At 38.0% G+C, this 17,767-nt stretch overlaps 1 protein-coding gene across 1 annotated transcript; it reads right to left on the bottom strand.

Annotated features, from left to right (window-relative positions):
* Positions 1 to 1,548: 1,548 nt before the first annotated feature.
* wdr55 (WD repeat domain 55) lies at positions 1,549 to 15,846 on the bottom strand. The gene is made up of 4 exons (XM_061913005.1): positions 15,246 to 15,846; positions 2,758 to 2,864; positions 2,416 to 2,685; positions 1,549 to 2,338 (listed from the first exon to the last, which is right to left on the bottom strand). Exons 1-4 carry the CDS (start codon positions 15,768 to 15,770, stop codon positions 2,002 to 2,004), a joined length of 1,239 nt encoding a protein of 412 aa, XP_061768989.1. The 5' UTR covers positions 15,771 to 15,846; the 3' UTR covers positions 1,549 to 2,001.
* Positions 15,847 to 17,767: the final 1,921 nt, after the last annotated feature.

Genomic DNA, 17,767 nt, shown 5'->3' on the forward strand with positions numbered 1-17,767 from the left:
TGGAAAAAAAGAGATAAAGAAGTAAAATACAGCTCTATGTCATCAGTTTCTAATTTATTAAATTGTAAAACAGTGCAAAATATTGCTCATTTGTAGTGGTCTTTTCTTTTTTTTCTTTGTCATGAAAAAGGGAGGTTTTTGTGGTCAGTGCACTAATTGTACGTGTATATTGTGTTTTTTATGTTGATTTAATAAAAAATAAAAATATTTTTTTTAAATAAAAATGAATAAAAAATTCTTCTGCGACCCGGTACCAATCGGGCCACGGCTCGGTACCGGGCCGCGGCCTGGTGGTTGGGGACCACTGGTTTACAGTACATTATATCCAACCAGGAAGAGGGCAGGTTACAGGGTTAGACTGGTCATCAGGTTTTTTTTTTAAACTCCCCTTGATGTGAGAAACAATTATGAAGCACACATATAGCTTGTGAAATGTAAATACATGACAGATTGCTTTGTGTGAAAATCAATATCAAACGTATAGTCGCCTTACCAGACACACTAACCTCAGATACATTTTGTTTGAAGTATTTCTATTCGTCTGCAATGAGCTGGCGACTTGTCCAGGGTGTACCCTGCCTTCCGCCCGATTGTAGCTGAGAGAGGTGCCAGCGCCCCCCGCGACCCCAAAAGGGAATAAGCAGTAGAAAATGGATGGATGGTTGGATATTTCTATTCGTAATGGCAGTGATTAACACATGTGACTCTGGTGGTCTAGTAGTTAGAGTACCCTACCAAACTGTGGTGAGTGGAAATAATTGGCTCCGACCCCTGCCAAAGTTAGAAAATATATATATAACGCAGAGCCCAGACACATCCTTTTATTTTTTTTTAAACTAAAATTAAATGTTTAACTTATCTTTAAATATCCAAACATGCAACTAACCTTTAAAACAGCTCCTTAAAGCCACATGCTTTGTGCTCAAGCCAATTGTGAAATCCAAATCTCGTCCTAACGTATGCAAGGAAAACTACTATTTTGTCCATGGAATTTGATTCTTGTCTTGTGTTTACGGGGATGCTGTTCTCATTACTTTACAAAAGCTATTATTTCCTGTTGCTGCATTCCATTTGCATCTGCCTGCATAATAGTTGTATCTGCTTCTTTCCTGACTATACATATGCCTCTGTGTGACTTCCTCCACAGTTACATTTGACTGAGTGACATTTCTAGAAGCTTAGAAATCAAATCATGATGTGTTTGGCATGCAGACTGCACCAGCAATGTAACAATGAAAGCCAGCTAGTGTGAAGGCGCAGTAGTATTTGTAAACCTCACTCCATAATGCCTTAAGAGTTGCACTGGACAACAGCTGATAGCTCAGGCAAGCTTTTAATGTGGGCAGATGTTCGCAAAGACTACCTAGACAAGAAGTTCTCAAACTTTTTTCATTACGTGACACCTTAGAAACATCTTGGATCTCCAAGCATCACCATAATGACCAACTTTAAAATTCAGCAGCGTTGTGGGCCTAAGTATTTATTAAAAACAAAGCAAAGGTACACTTAATATGTTTGGCCACCGTTTGAACAGTGACACTGCTTGAATGTAGGAAAAGAAAACACTGTACTTTAATCAAGTGATTCTTTGGCGTACCACACCGTTTGAGACCGTTAACCATGTCGAAAGGCAAACAGCCAATGACATTTCCACCCTTAATATTTGTTCAAAATATAATCTCTCTGTTCTACACTTTATCAGGAGACTTCAGCTTTCTAACAATTTTGCCATTTCAATAATCTCCTATTTCTTTCCTCACGTCACAGGATCAGAGTCCTATGAAAATAAAAGTCTTTTAGATTGTTTTCTGTCATAAATTTGCACATCCATTGAAATGTTTACACATTTGTAGTGAATATACTGTATAGACACCATTCTAAACATAATGCTCATTGAGGTTGCATATTTGGTAAAAAAAAAATAAAAAAAATAAAATCAACAATTGACTCTTTTATTCTATGAACAATAATCTTAATAAAAGGCATACCCAACATTGTATTTTAACCGCTATCGCTGTCACTGTCATCCTCCTCTTCCTGCACGTCTTCATCTTCTTTGTCGTTTTTCTGCGGCTCCTCAGCAAGTCCCGAGAAGAAGTTGTCGTCTCCAAGAGCCTTCTTGGACAGAGATTTCAAGCGTCCGTCTTTTTTCTTCCTTTTGCGGTACTCGTTGACGGTGGTCGTGGCCAAAGTGGAAATGTCCCAAAACTTGATGAGCTGGTCGTGGGCGCAGCTGAGCAGAAAGCGTTTGTCCCAGCTGGTGGCGAGCTCTTCGATGGGTTCCCCCACGTGCTGCCCAATGCAGCCGATGACCCGGTTGGGGAGGAGGTTGATTGCTCTGTTGGGAGGAGGGACATAACTTTAGAAACACCTCGATGTCCGTAGCTCAGTACTAAGTCAAAACTTCCAACAGACCGGATGTAGCCGTCCATGGAGGCGGCGCACATGATGCTGTCAGTGACAGGGACGATGCAGTCTACTGACTCTGCCTTGACAGTGAAGCGATCGCTGGTGGCGCCGAAGCCGTTCCAGTTGAAGATGTAGATGGTGCCTTCGCTGGACCCACAAACCACCTTCTTTCCTCGCTTCATCAGCACCACAGAGGTCAGATCGCCGCTCTGGTTCTCAGACAGCAACTCGAAGCGCCGCCTCTTGATGTTGAAGACACCCATGGTGCAGTCGCCACTTGATGAGGGCACAGGACAAGGTGTTAGAGGCGGCTTGCGACGTGTACAATGTTGGGTCAACGGTTGTTACCTTGCAGTGAGCAGGATTCTCTTGGCCGGGTCCACGGCGATATCGGCGATGTAGTCATCGTGATGTTTCAAATCCATGACGGCCGAGCCTTGCCGCATGTCCCATACCTGTCACACCAAAGCATCAGTAATCATGACATCAATTACCAGAAGGTGTTGCAGTTCAACCGGCGTCTGCGCCTAGCTGTGGCAACTTGGTCAACTCATCGTTTTGTTCATATCTACAGATTTGTCATTTCCTCATCCTGCTTCATCTAAACCAGGGGTCTAAGACACACGGCTCACGAGACGTTATTTTGTGGCCCCCACCTTAGTATGAAAGTTTAATGTTAGTGCGGCCCGCGAGTTTTAAATGAATGGCGCTTGACAGCGTTGTGTTATTTGGGTCTAAAATGGCTCTTTCAACGTTCTGGGTTGCCTACCCCTGCGTTAGTGGAAAAGCGGCAAATGAGTGAAAGCGACAGAGACGTTGCCATGGAGACGAGGACATATATTTCTACATAACGCCGGGTAACACTCGGGGAGCCGTCACTTTTTTGCGCTCGCTATCCCGGTACTTTCCCGGCTTTTATCCGCCGTGTTGCTGTAGGGAGGAAAAGCGGAACGACACACATTGTGGAAATAACATTATTCTCCGTGCATCGGCTAAATATAAATATATTCCACAACCCCAAAAATGTCTTTTTCAAAGCCTGCAGGGAAGAGAAAGGTTTGTGATGAGCAAAGACAATTCCAGGAAAAGTGGGGGATGCAATATTTCTTTGTTGAGCACAGGTGCACCCTGACATGTCTTATTTAGACAGAGAAAGTTGCGGTGCACAAGGAATATAATTTGAAACGTCATTATACAACTAGACATGCAAAACATTTTTTAGGTAATCTTTTTTTGCGGCCCACCCTCACCCAGACTCTGCGTCCAGTGGCCCCGAGGTAAAGTGAGTTTGAGACCTCTGATCTAAACACTCAAACTGTGTAAATGCCAAATATTCAGTAAGATTACAACACCCGGTCTGCTTTAAGAAAGTAAGATGGAAACTTATAAAAGGGGGGAATAATTTTTCAACAATAAAACACAGTTATCTCACTACCTGGTGGTTCACAATCTATATGTTCACAGTGCATCACAGATTTTAAAGTTCCTTTGAGTACGTTTAGATTTAATCACACATTCAACTTTTCATGTCAAAATTGTGTAGGTTTTAGAGCACAGGTGTCAACCTCAAGATCTGGGGGCTGGCCCACCAAATTATGGTCTGCAAAAGCCTGGAAATAATATGCGTCATTAAAGTACTTTATCCTTTCTTGCTATTCATTCTTTCCCCTTTGGACAAACAAAAATACATGTACTGCAGGCAATTGCATATCTTTAAATTGTACCATTATCCAACTTGGCCAATAAAGCTGAATGATTTGATTCTGATAATGCAACTAAAACTTATAAAATCGTACATTCTAAACCTTTTTTATTGTTAAAATATAAATGTTTTTTTAACTATATGATTGACTTAAAATTTTCAAAGTTAGCAATCAAATGGTACGCAGGAAAAATGACAATCATTTTACGTAAAAAAAACTGGCAACTCAATGGCCAGAATTTCACAGTAAAATAAATTGATACATTTTCCTCATTTACAGTAAGACAAAGTAAACACAAAAACCATAGGCTTGGCAGTAAAAAACTTGCAACTCAGTAGCCAGAATTTTACCGTTAAAAAAATGTTTTTCGATTACAGTAATATGCTGTAAAGATGCAATATACCAGTTAGTTTGTAAAAAATGGCAGCTGTCGCCAGAATTTTACTGTAAAATGACTGTGGTACCTTATTTCCATTTACAGTAATACACTGTAAAAACAACATCCATAGATCAGTGGCCAGTTTGTATTGTAATATCTACAGATTTTTTTTCAGTGTACGTAAGAAAGTATATAATAATATTTTTTTCCCCTCAGTTTTTACTTGCCTGGATGTGGGCATAGTTTAGGGCTGTGGTTCTCAAATGGGGGTACGCGTACCCCTGGGGGTACTTGAAGGTATGCCAGGGGGTATGTGAGATTTTTTTTAAATATTCTAAAAATAGCCGCAATTCAAAAATCCTTTGTAAATATATTTATTGAATAATACTTCAACAAAATATGAATTTAAGTTCATAAACTGTGAAAAAAAATACAACAATGCAATATTCAGTGTTGCCAGACAGATTTGTTCCATAAATATTGATGTAAATGTTTTCTTTTTTTTTTTGTTCAGAAATTTTTAGAATTAAGTTCATGAATCCAGATGGATGTCATGACTTGGACTATGGTGTGATTTGTTTTCCTGTGGTAATGACATATTCTATTATTAATTCGAAAAAAAGGAACAAATGAAAGGCGCTCACAGTGGAGGTACAAAAATTTGGCTATGAAAACTAAAACTTGCACTAAGGCAAAACTATGGACAACAAAAACAAAAACACTTACTGTGACTGAAAAAGAGCATGGATCATCGGCATGGATAACATGGGTGTGTAGGAGGTGATGTTGCCAGGCTGACTGCCTGGCAACTACAGGCTTAAATAATGCTGTGGTGATTAACAGGTGCATGAGTCCAAATGAACCATGTGGGTGACATGACAGGTGAAAACTAATTGGTAATCATGTTGACAAAAACAAACAAGAGTGACCAATGATTCCAAAACCAAACAGAACGTGACCACAAAACATGACAATGGATCTCTATTACAATCCCCAAAGAGGGCACTTTAAGTTGATGATTACTTCTATGTGTAGAAATCTTTATTTATAATTGAATCACTTGGTTTTTTTTTAAACACGTTTTTAGTTATATTTATATCATTTTTTCCCAAATAGTTCAAAGAAAGACCACTAAAAATTAGCAATATTTTGCAGTTATACAATTTAATAAATCAGAAACTGATGACATAGTGCTGTGTTTTACTTCTTATTCTCTTTTTTTCAACCAAAAATACTTTGCTCTGATTAGGGGGTACTTGAATTAAATGAATGTTCACAGGGGGTACATCAATGAAAAAAAGTTGAGAACCACTGGTTTAGGGGATGCCATTGCAAGTTTTTGATTTCAACTGCAATAGATACAAAACAATATTTAGTAGGTATTTTTATACATTTTCAAAAAGCGTTTAATATGCTCGATCATAAGTTGTTATTGGACAAACTGTATAAATATGGAATAAGAGGAGTGGCTAATGAGCGTGTTAAAAGTTACCTGAAAAACAGTAAACAGTTTGTGGAAGTTAACAATAGGAAATCTGTCTTACATAATATTAGTTGTGGGGTGCCACAAGGATCAGTCCTTGGACCAATACTGTTTCTCACATGTGTCAATGATATTACCATGCATTCCAAACTGTTTTAGTGTATTTTATTTGTAGACAACACAACCTTATTTTATTCAGGACAAAATATATAGATGAGTTAGAGGTTAGATGGTAAATGAATTCATCAAAATTAAAAGATTGTTTGATGTAAATAAATGATTGAGTTTGAGTTTATTTCGAACATGCAAGCATACACGAAACATCACAATTTCCAATTTCTATTTTCAACAGGTTCGAAAAGGAATAGGAAGAAGCAGAGCTTATTCAATCCTACCCCTTTTCTTTTACATAATAGTTGCTAAAACTTTTGTTCACTTCCTGTTCTCAATGTATTCACAATATACTCCATAAGTATCACAATAAAAATAAATAAATAAATAAATAATTGGTGAAGTAAGTTATATTCCATACGATGAGATAAGTAAGGTTATTTTGAGAATGAAAGAATGGATGGATGAATACATTCAGAATGTTTATCATGATTCTTCTTCTTTGTACTTTGTAAACACTTTAAGTTTGAAGAGTTTCTTGAAGTGGATCATATTAGTACATTTTTTTATTTCATTGCTTAATCCATTCCATTATTTAATTCCACAAACAGATATACTGAAGGTCTTAAGTGTTGTATGTGCATACAAATGTTTTAAATTAAAATTTTCCTTAAGATTATATTTATCCTCTTTTGTTGAGAAGAATTATTGTATATTCTTGGGTAGCTGGTTATAGTTTGCTTTGTGTATAATTTTAGCTGTTTGCAAATTCACTGTCGTGGAATTTCAGCATTTTTGATTCAATAAATAAAGGGTTTGTATGTTCTCTATATCCAACATTATGTATTATTCTAACTGATCTTTTTTGTAACATTGTTAGTGAATGAAGTGTACCTATGTACTTATTTCCACAGTAACTTAGATATGGTAACACTAGTGAGCAGTAGAGAATATGAAGTGATTTTTGCTCTAGAACATATTTAGCTTTATTCATAATTGACGTGTTTCTTGCTATTTTATGTTGTATATTTTTTACATGAGGTTTCCAGTTCAATTCATCACCAATCATTACACCTAGAAAATTTGGTTTCATTTACTCTTTCAATTTCTATTCCGTCTATTTGTATTTGTGTTTGACCTTCTCTTCTACTATTACCAAATAGCATTATTTTAGTTTTTCTGAGATTCAATGATAGTCTGTTTTGGTCAAACGGTCTTTTTAATTTGTTAATTTCTTCTGTTATTATTTGTATTATCTTCTGTGTGTTCTCTCCTGAACAAAACGTTGTTGTATCATCCGCAAATAATACTAACTTTAAATCTCTTGTAACTTTACAAATGTCATTTATATAGAGATTGAATAATTTAGGTCCTACCTAGTATTGATCCCTGAGGTACACCACAGGATATATTTAGCGTTGTTTTCGCCTACCTTCACGCATTGTTTCCTTTTCGTTAGATAACTTCTTATCCAGTTTAAGACTAACCCGCTAATGCCAAATCGTTCTAGTTTTTTAATTAAAATATTGTGATTAATTGTGTCAAATGCTTTGGTTAGATCCATAAACACTGCTGCTGCACATTTTTTTACTATCTATTGCATTGGTAATTTCTTCTGTAATTTCAATTAAAGCCATTGAAGTTGAAACATTAGCTCTGTATCCATATTGGTTCTCTCCGAGTATTCTATTTTTATTCATGAAACTCTCTAATCTGTTATTGAACAGTTTTTCAATGATTTTAGAAAATTGTGGAACTGAGGAACGTGGAGTTGGGATTTTGCTCTATGGTATCATTATAGTCCTCAATTGAAACTGGGTCTGGAATCCTTTCTTCCAATTTTGGTCCAATATTTACAAAGTAATTATTAAAGCTTTCAACTACTTTCTTTATGTTGTCATTATGTTTATTTCCATCTAAGAAGTATCAGGGGTAATCCCTCCTAGTGTCATTTTTAATAATGTTATTGAGAATGCCCCATGTTGCTCTCATATTATTTTTGTTCCTGTCCAATAATTCACTGTAATATTCTTTTCTACATGGTCATAGTTTTTTTGTTAACTTGTTTTTATACGTTTTGTACTTAATTTCTGCTTCTGTAGTTCTTTATGCTAAAAATGTTCTATATAGTGTATTCTTCTTCTTACAAGCATTTTTTAATCCTTTTGTCATCCATGGTTGATTAATCTTTCTCTGCTTACTACTGAGTTGCTTCCATGGACATTGTTTGTCATAAAGTATTATGAACTTGTTTAAGAAATGTTCATATGCTTCATCAACCTCTTCTTCATTGTACACATTGTCCCAATCTTGCTTTTGTAGCTCAATTTTGAGAGCAATCATCCTCTTCTCTGTGCACAGTCTTCGAAATGTCCTTTTGTCTTTCATGTTCTTTTTGCAGTTTCCATCATATATTGTAAAAACTGGCAGATGATAGCTAACGTCGTTTATAAGTAGACCACATGTAGTGTTATTATCAAAATCATTAGTAAAAATATTATCAATAATCGTGGAACAGTGTCCTGTAATTCTGCATGGCTTTGTAATTTTAGGATAAAAACTGATGCTGTCCATTGGACTTTTGCTTGTTAGGGTTCAATAAGTCAATATTAAAGTCACCGCAGAAGACAATGATTTTTTTACCATTGTCCATGTAAGATGCCTTAATCCAGGGTTTCCCACACATTCATTTATTTGTGGCTGCCCGCCACGAAAGAATTACGGCCGCCACAAATTAAAAAAAAAAAAAAAAAAAAAAGTTTAATTTTTTTTTATTTTAACTCGCTCGACCACTCATAAAAGCAATTGGACTTTGTCTGTGAATAGATCTTGTAGATACATATTATATAAATATGTAAATATTATATAAATATGTATATAAATATGTACATGAAGTGTTGTAATTATATTCCAACTCCGCATTCTTCTTGGTCATCTCCGCCGCTGCCACCACCCCCCCTACCCCGCCGCCCAACCACACCAACACAAATAGATGCCTGATCTGTGGGAAACACTGCTTAATCCATTCTTCAAATGTTTCTATACGTGACTTAAGTGATCTGTGTATACCACTAATGAATATGTTTTTGCTTTTTTCCTGACATATTTCAATGGTAATACATTCTAAGATATTATCTATAGCAGTGGTCCCCAACCTTTTTGTATCTGCTTAATAATTTGTCCCGCGGTCGTGGGGTGGGGGTCTCTTTTTAAAAAAAATTTTTTTATTCTTTGTCATGAAAAAGGGACGTATTTGTAATGAAAAAGGGAGGTTTTTGTGGTTGGTGCACTAATAGTAAGTGTATATTGTGTTTTTTATGTTGATTTAATTAAAAAAAAAAAAGAAAAAGTTTTTCTTTTTGGTTTGGTTTTTTTTAAATAAAAATTTATAAAAATTATTCTGCGGCCCGGTACCAATCGGTAGACCACTGATCTACAGCAAATGACATGTTTTTTTTACCACTTTGTAGTTCAGGTTCTTCATCACGTACACAACTACTCCTCCTCCATTTTTGTTGGTTTTGTTGATATAGTTTAGTTCATATCCTTCCAGATCAAAATCGATTCCTGTTTCTGTGACGGGGATCACTTTGAAAGGGTCGTTGATGTGTTCCAAAAAGTTCTTAATGTTGTTATAATTTGCATACACGCTTCTGCTATTAAAAATAATAATTGACAATTTGTGATCACATTTAATGTTGCTATTATATTGCTCATCTGTGTAATAAAAACAATTATTAATGATGTGGGAGAAAACATTTGTATCTGGTTCTATATCGATTGATTGACTGATTAATTGAAACTTTTATTAGTAGATTGCACTACAGTACAGTACATATTCCGTACAACAGACCACTAAATGGTAAAACCCGAAAAGGTTTGTCAACTTGTTTAAGTCTGGGTCCACGTTAATCAAGTCATACTAAATTAGGTAGATTATCCTTAAATACTAGTAAAACGAAATGTATGATTTTTTGAAGTAGTAGGAAAAGTGTGGATGACTCATTATATGTCAAAAGAGTTGAGATTCAAAGAACAAAACAGATCAAGTTTTTGGGTGTTAAAATTTACAAAAAATTGTCATGGAAATCTCATATTAATGATACAAATGCTCAAGTATATACACTAAATGAAGGACTTGCTAAATCATAAAGTATTGTACATTTTGTACAACTCACTGATTGTTCCATATGTAACATATTGTATTGAAGTGTGGGGCGGTGCCTGTAAAATTTAAACATTTAAACCCAAATATTACTTTTGCAGAAGAGAGCTGTGAGAATACTGGAAATGCATACAGGGAACCCACAAAAGTATACATTTATATTCATATATTATTCATTGTTACAAGAGGCCCTCCAAGGGCAGCCATAAAACTGTGACGTGGCTCGCGATGAAAACCAGATTGACATCCCTGCTTAAGAGTGTATCGAGTGTTTTAAGAGCATAGGAAATGTGAGTGAAATCTGTATGGAGGGTTTATAAAGACTTAAAAGGCATATCATTTTCATATACAGAAAATCATAATAATTTAGTTTATTGCAAGCAAAACATAGTTAAAAGTCAAACATATCCTTAAACTACGCATTTAGGCCATATAGTGTGTTTCAGTCAATTAATTGATTACTAAAACGATTGATAGCTTACGGCTTATGCACTCAGTTCTTAATGAAATTAAACAATGGAGCTAAGTTTTTGAAACTCAACGCTAAGAAAACGGAAATGCTGATTATCGGTCCTGCTAGACACCAACACCTGTTTAATATTGCTACCTCAACATTTGACAACCAAACAATTACACTAAGCGACTCGGTAAATAATCTTTTTACCAACTCCCTTGTTTGAGTCACACATTAAAGAATGTTACTAAAACGGCCTTCTTTCATCTCTAAGATCGTCTCTCCTCGATTACTGCAACATATTATTTACGGGTCTCTCTATTTCTTGCATTAAAAGACTACGGTTGGTACAAAATGTGTCCCCACATCTGCGGTCCCCTCTAAAGTTTCTCATTGTATTCCATTGGGTTGAGTTTTTTTTTGCCCTGATGTTGAATCTGAGCCGAAGATGTTGTTGTGGCATGTGCAGCCCTTTGAGACGCTTGTGATTTAGGGCTATATAAATAAACTTTGATTGATTGATCAAAGGGCAGCCCCAGTTTCCCTCCTTCCTGGACATTCTAAAGTCGTGGTAACATTGTACAAAGATAGGAATGAACTGAGTGCGTAAGCCGTAAGAGTTTTGGGGCGTGGTCATAAGAATCATTATTACACAATTTTGCCTGCGGTGGCCCTGGATATCAATCACGATAAATTAATGTTATATACGCAAGAATATGTAAGAATATAATTAGGGCTGGGCGATATATCGATATACACGATATATCACGGGTTTGTCTCTGTGCGATATAGATAATGACTATATCGTGATATTCGGGTACACGTTCTTTTAGCTGTGGGCATTACACTACAGGCTATTCCCACTTTCTTGTCTCTCCTTCTCACAGACAGCAAGCGCACCTTCTTACATACATCACATACGGTCACGTCATACGTCACATACGTATACGCCCTCGCGGAGCAGAGAGGTAGCAGCATGGGTAACGTTATCTGTGGTGCAAGTGGTAATACAAGAGAAAGAAGGTGCGAATCTGGTAACAAATGAAGGAAGAATTACAGCATCGTCTGGCGGTGGTTTGGCTTCAAGTGGGAATATGTCAAACAGACAACCGTTACTTGTCAAGTGTGGAGCTAAAGCGTTGTTACAAAAAGTAGCATTACTGCTAATATGTAGAATCACCTGCTAGAGAATGAAGAGTAATTACTACACATGACAACATCGCCATTAAAGTGCACTGTAATTTAGTTTTGTTTTGATACGTCATCTTAGTGACATCTTGCACAAAAGAACACTAATAGCTTGTTTAAAAATGTCTCTGATAATCTTGCACTTTCTGTTTCAAAATGACATGAATGTTTGTGCCACTGCTTAATAACTTTAATAAATACACTTTTGGTCAATTGACTTAATGATTTCCCTCTATGCATGAAAGTTTAAAATGGGCATATATTAATGCAGTATGAACAAGAATGTTTTAATGTAGACACATAGAATCATCATACTGCTGTGATTATATGCATCAAGTTTTCATTCAAAGCTAAGGCAAAATACCGAGATATATATCGTGTATCGCGGTATGGCCTAAAAACAGAGATATTAAAAAAAGGCCACATCGCCCAGCCCTAAATATAATACACAATACAGGTTGATTTTAACACTAAATGCTCCCTAGTGTGTGAATGTGACTGTGAATGTTGTCTCTGTGTTGGCCCTTTGATGAGGTTACGACTTGTCCAGGGTGTACACCGCCTTCCGCCCGAATGCAGCTGAAATAGGCTCCAGCGACCCCCGCGACCCCAAACGATACAAGCGGTAGAAAATGGATGGATGGATATACAGGACTGTCTCAGAAAATTAGAATATTGTGATAAAGTCCTTTATTTTCTGTAATGCAACTAAAAACATGAAAATGCCATACATTCTGGATTCAGTACACATCAACTGAAATATTGCAAGCCTTTTATTATTTTAATAATGCTGATTATGGAATACAACTTAAGAAAACTTGAAGATCGTATCTCAAAAACTTAGAATATTTCCTCAGACCAAATAAAAAAATTTATTTATAACACCAAAACAAAATCAAACATTTGAAAATGTCAATTTATGCACTCAGTACTTGGTTGGGAATCCTTTTGCACGGATTACTGCATCAATGTGACGCGGCATGGAGGCAATCGGCCTGTGGCATTGCTGAGGTGTTATGGATGCCCAGGATGCTTCAATAGCCACATTTTCCAGCATGATCTGGCACCTGTCCACAGTGCCAAAACCACCAGTAACTGGTGTACTGACCATGGCATTACTGTCCTCCAATGGCCTGCCAACTCCCCTGACCTGAACCTATTGGAGAATTAGTGGGGTATTGTGAATAAGAAGCTGAAAGACACCAGGCCCAATAATGCAAATTAGCTAAAGGCCGCTATTGAAGCATCCTGGGCATCCATAACACCTCAGCAATGCCACAGGCCGATTGCCTCCATGCCACGCCATATTAATGCAGTAATCCGTGCAAAAGGATTCCCAACAAAGTACTGAGTGCATTAATTGACATTTTCAAATGTTTGATTTTGTTTTGCTGTTATAAATATTTTTTTTTATATACTTGGTGTGAGGAAATATTCAAATTTTTTGAGATAGGATTTTTTAGTTTTCTTAAGCTGTATGCCATAATCAGCGATATTAAAATAATAAAAGGCTTGCAATATTTGAGTTGATGTGTAATGAATCCATAATGTATGACATGTTCATGTTTTTAGTTGCAATACAGAAAATAAAGGACTTTATCACAATATTCAAATTTTCTGAGACAGTCCTGTATACAGTTGTGATCAAAATCATTCAACCCCCACACAATTTTGGTGTTTTAGCAAGTTGGACATTTATGCTGTATTTTGTTTATAGTCATATCAAATAAAGATGTGTCAAATAGACAAATGCAACTTAAATTGTAACACTGTATTTTACAAAATACCAAAAAATGACATTTTTCTTAATATCTCATTGACAAAATTATTCAACCCCCTAGTTACATGCATCTTTAGTACTTAGTAAAACACTCTTTGGCAGTTATTACATCCTTCAAACGTGATACATAACCGGACACAAGCTTCTTGCAACGATCTACAGGTATTTTAGCCCATTCCTCTTGGGCAAAGGCCTCCAGTTCATTCATATTCTTGGGCTTGCGTGCTGCAACTGCCTTCTTCAAGTCCCACCACAGGTTTTCTATAGGATTTAAGTCTGGCGACTGTGAAGGCCGATCCAGAGTCTTCCAGCCCTTCTTCTGCAACCACTCTGATGTTGATTTGGAGGTATGCTTGGGATCGTTGTCCTGTTGGAAGGTCCAACGTCTCCCAAGCCTCAGCTTCGTCACTGACTTCATGACATTTGCAGCTAATATATCCTGGTAGGAAATAGAATTCATAATGCCTTGAACGCGCTGGAGATTCCCAGTACCTGAGGCAGAGAAACAGCCCCAGAGCATGATTGACCCCCACCATGCTTAACAGTAGGAAAGGTGTTCTTCTCTTTGTAAGCTTCATTTTTTCTCCTCCAGACATAACGTTGATTCCTAGTCCCAAAGAGTTCCAGTTTTGTCTCATCACTCCATAGAACAGTTTCCCAAAACCTTTTGGGTTTTTTCCAGATGATTTTTGGCATACTGGAGTCTATTTTTTTTATTGTGCCTGGGAGTTCTGGCATGGAGGCCTTCGTCTTGTAGTGCGCGCCTTATTGTCTGGGACGAAATCTGCGTTCCCCCCTTTGCAATGTCCTGTTGTAGTTCCTCAGCTGTTACCCGGGGTTTTTCACCACTGTACGCACAAAACATCCTCTTTCTACCACGCCCAGGTAGTGTTTCCACCGTGCCTTTAGCTTTACACTTGCGAATTATGCTCCCAACTGTGTCTCTTGGAATGTGTAATGTCTTTGCTATTTTCTTATATCCATATCCTTTCTTATTAAGAGAAATTACTTCCTCTCTTGACTTCTTTGACCACTCCCTGGACTTCACCATGTTGCAAATACACCATTGACCATCTACAAGAAGCTGAGCGTCAGTCTTTTTCAATCAGTTTAATTGTTACTTGTTATGGTTCTAATAACATCTACAGGTGTTTTCAACACCTGATTGAAAATACCTTATTCAAATTCTGTTCTTAAGAGTTATGATCTTCAAGGGGTTGAATAATTTTGTCAATGAAATATTAAGAGAAATAACACTGTTTGGTATGTTACAAAATATAATATTGTAATTCAAGTTGCATTTGTCTATTTAATGCATCTTTATTTGATATGACTATAAACAAATTACGGAATAAATGTCCAACTTGCTAAAACACCAAAATTGTGTAGGGGTTGAATAATTTTGATCACAACTGTATACACAATAATGATCACAAATATGCTTTTTTTGCCAACATATAGCAATTAGCGATATGAGGAAAAGACGAATCAACGGAAAAGAACATGAGTTGACCTAATCGCTACGGTGTTTAGGTTCATCACGGACGTGGAACCTAAACACTGGACCGATTACCTTCAAGGTTCCTCCATCGTCTCCAGTGGCCAGGATGTTGTTGTCCACCAGCAGCAGACTATTGATGGCGACTCCGTGCGCGCCACGGATCCTCGTGACCAACTGACCTCGCTCCACGTCCAGCATGTGGACAGCTTTATCTCTGGAGACGCTGACGAGCTTCAGGCCGTCCTCGGAGAAGCGCACCTGTCGGCAGGACTTTAGGTGGTGCCCGGAAGACCACAGCTCCCTGTTTCGCCCCTCCGTGCACGAGTAGGAAAAGGCGTATAAGTCACCATCCACATCCCCGCACACCAGCATGTCTCTGCCCGGGTGGACGGCCACCGTGTTGGCTATCGCCTCCAGCCGGATGTCCTGGGGGGTGTCCAGAATCTTTGGTTCAGACTCATCGCCTACGTCTTCATCAGAATCCAAACCCTCCGCTTCGAAATTTGAACTGCCTGGTTCTCTGCTGTCTGTTGGAGGGGTTTCTTCGTCAATTTGTGAGGCTGGAGGAAACTCAGCGTGCTGTAAGGTGACGGCCATGATGCTCCCATGTTTTGTCTCGCTTTTCTTCTTCTACACCTTACATCACTAGTGTTGATCATGCCCCCTGGCGGACATCTCGACCAGCGCTCACTCGAATAAATGAAATGAAATACTCAGTGATTTGGCGCAGGGGTAGGGAACTTATGGCTCGCGAGCAGGGCCTGAAGTTAACTTTTTTGGCCAAAATTTTCTGTGCCTAAAATAAAGGTGAACGACTCAGAAAATGCATAGGAATGGTTCTTGAACTTGTACAGAATACACGTCAAAGTGGTTCTTGAACTTGTACAGAATACACGTCAAAGTGCTGTCGAGTTATTAACCAACTTAATGTCATTAATGACTAGACCTAAAAGGTACTTACTTGCACATCCACACGTAGTCAGAGAAGGGTCTCATCTTCTTTCCAATTGCGTGTACGTTCCGAAACAGGAGCTTCATCCTCTCCAACTGCGCTGTTTTCATTGAGGTCAGTGCCTTGGCCGCAGCTGTCAGCTCTGGGGGAGCCGTCTTCCCCACTTTACAGTTAATCGTTTGCAAGTGGCTTTTTTGAGGACCCGTGGTCCTTAATTGCCTCTAACTTTAAGTTTTTTGTCCCGATTACAAATGGGTTTTATTTCGCTTTCTCCGAGCCATACATACGACAATCCTGACAGTACATCTCTTCTGTTGTGACGTCGTAGACCAGACAGTCGCGAACCTTGCTATCCCCGCTTACTTTCCACTTCGTATTAAAACGTCTTTTTTTATTATTTTTTTAAATCGTCCTCCTTGTCCTTATTTTGTTGGCCTGCTAAAGCCGGCGCCGGCCTCTTCACACCAGCGATATGCCGCCACAACACTTGCTCAGTGTTGTATTGTCTTATTGGCTACCCGCCAATGTGGCAGGTAGATTGACAGTTTCATCCGCCAATCACAAAAGTTACCCGCATTTGGCGTGTGGGCGGGTGCCAATTTCATACCCTGCTCGCGAGTAAGATGTGGCTCTTTTGACGACTGTATCTGGCTCTCAGATAAATCTTAGCTGACATTGCTTAACACAGTAATGAATGATTACACTGGAAATAATAGTGTTAAGGGCCTACTGAAATGACATTTTCTTATTTAAACGGGGATAGCAGGTCCATTCTATGTGTCATACTTGATCATTTTGCGATATTGCCATATTTTTGCTGAAAGGATTTAGTAGAGAACATCGACGATAAAGTTCGCAACTTTTGGTCGCGAACAGAAAAGCCCTGCCTTTACTGGAAGTCGCAGACGATGACGTCACCTGTTGATGGCTCTTCACATACTCACGTTGTTTTTAATATGGGATCCTCCAACAAAAAGAGCTATTCGGACCGAGAAAACGACAATTTCCCCATTAATTTGAGCGAGGATGAAAGATTCGTGTTTGAGGATATTAATAGCGACGGACTAGAAAAAATAAATAACAAAAAAAATCAAGTTAAAAAAAAACACGATTGCATTGGGACGGATTCAGATGTTTTTAGACACATTTACTAGGATAATTCTGGGAAATCCCTTATCTTTCTATTGTGTTGCTAGTGTTTTAGTGAGTTTAATAGTACTTGATAGTCGAAAGGGTGTATCCACGGGTGTGTTGACGCCAGTGTCTGATGGAAGTCGACGGCAGCTGTACGGACGGCACAAGCTCAGCTGATCTCCGGTAAGTGGTAACTTTTTACCACAATTTTCTCAACGAAAACTGCTGGTTGACAAGTGGTCGGGATCCATGTTCGCTTGACCGCTCTGATCCATAGTAAAGTTTCACCTCCGGGAATTTTAAACAAGGAATCACAGTGTGTTTGTGTGGCTAAAGGCTAAAGCTTCCCAACTCCATCTTTCTACTTTGACTTCTCCATTATTAATTGAACAAATTGCAAAAGATTCAGCAACACAGATGTCCAAAATACTATTTAATTATGCGGTTAAAGCAGACGACTTTTAGCTGTGTGTGTGCGCAGCGCTAATATTTCTTAACAGTCCGTGAC

Source organism: Nerophis ophidion, linkage group LG10 (assembly GCF_033978795.1).
Source record: "Nerophis ophidion isolate RoL-2023_Sa linkage group LG10, RoL_Noph_v1.0, whole genome shotgun sequence".
Lineage (NCBI taxonomy): Eukaryota > Metazoa > Chordata > Actinopteri > Syngnathiformes > Syngnathidae > Nerophis > Nerophis ophidion.

What these genes read in the sequence shown, in the direction of transcription:
- wdr55 (XM_061913005.1), bottom strand. Translation starts at nt 15,770, where the DNA reads ATGGCCGTCACCTTACAGCACGCTGAGTTTCCTCCAGCCTCACAAATT. An exon ending in AGAATCCTGCTCACTGCAAG is followed by an intron (nt 2,686 to 2,757) that starts GTAACAACCGTT and finishes GCCCTCATCAAG; the next exon opens with TGGCGACTGCACCATGGGTG. An exon ending in TCCATGGACGGCTACATCCG is followed by an intron (nt 2,339 to 2,415) that starts GTCTGTTGGAAG and finishes TCCTCCCAACAG; the next exon opens with AGCAATCAACCTCCTCCCCA.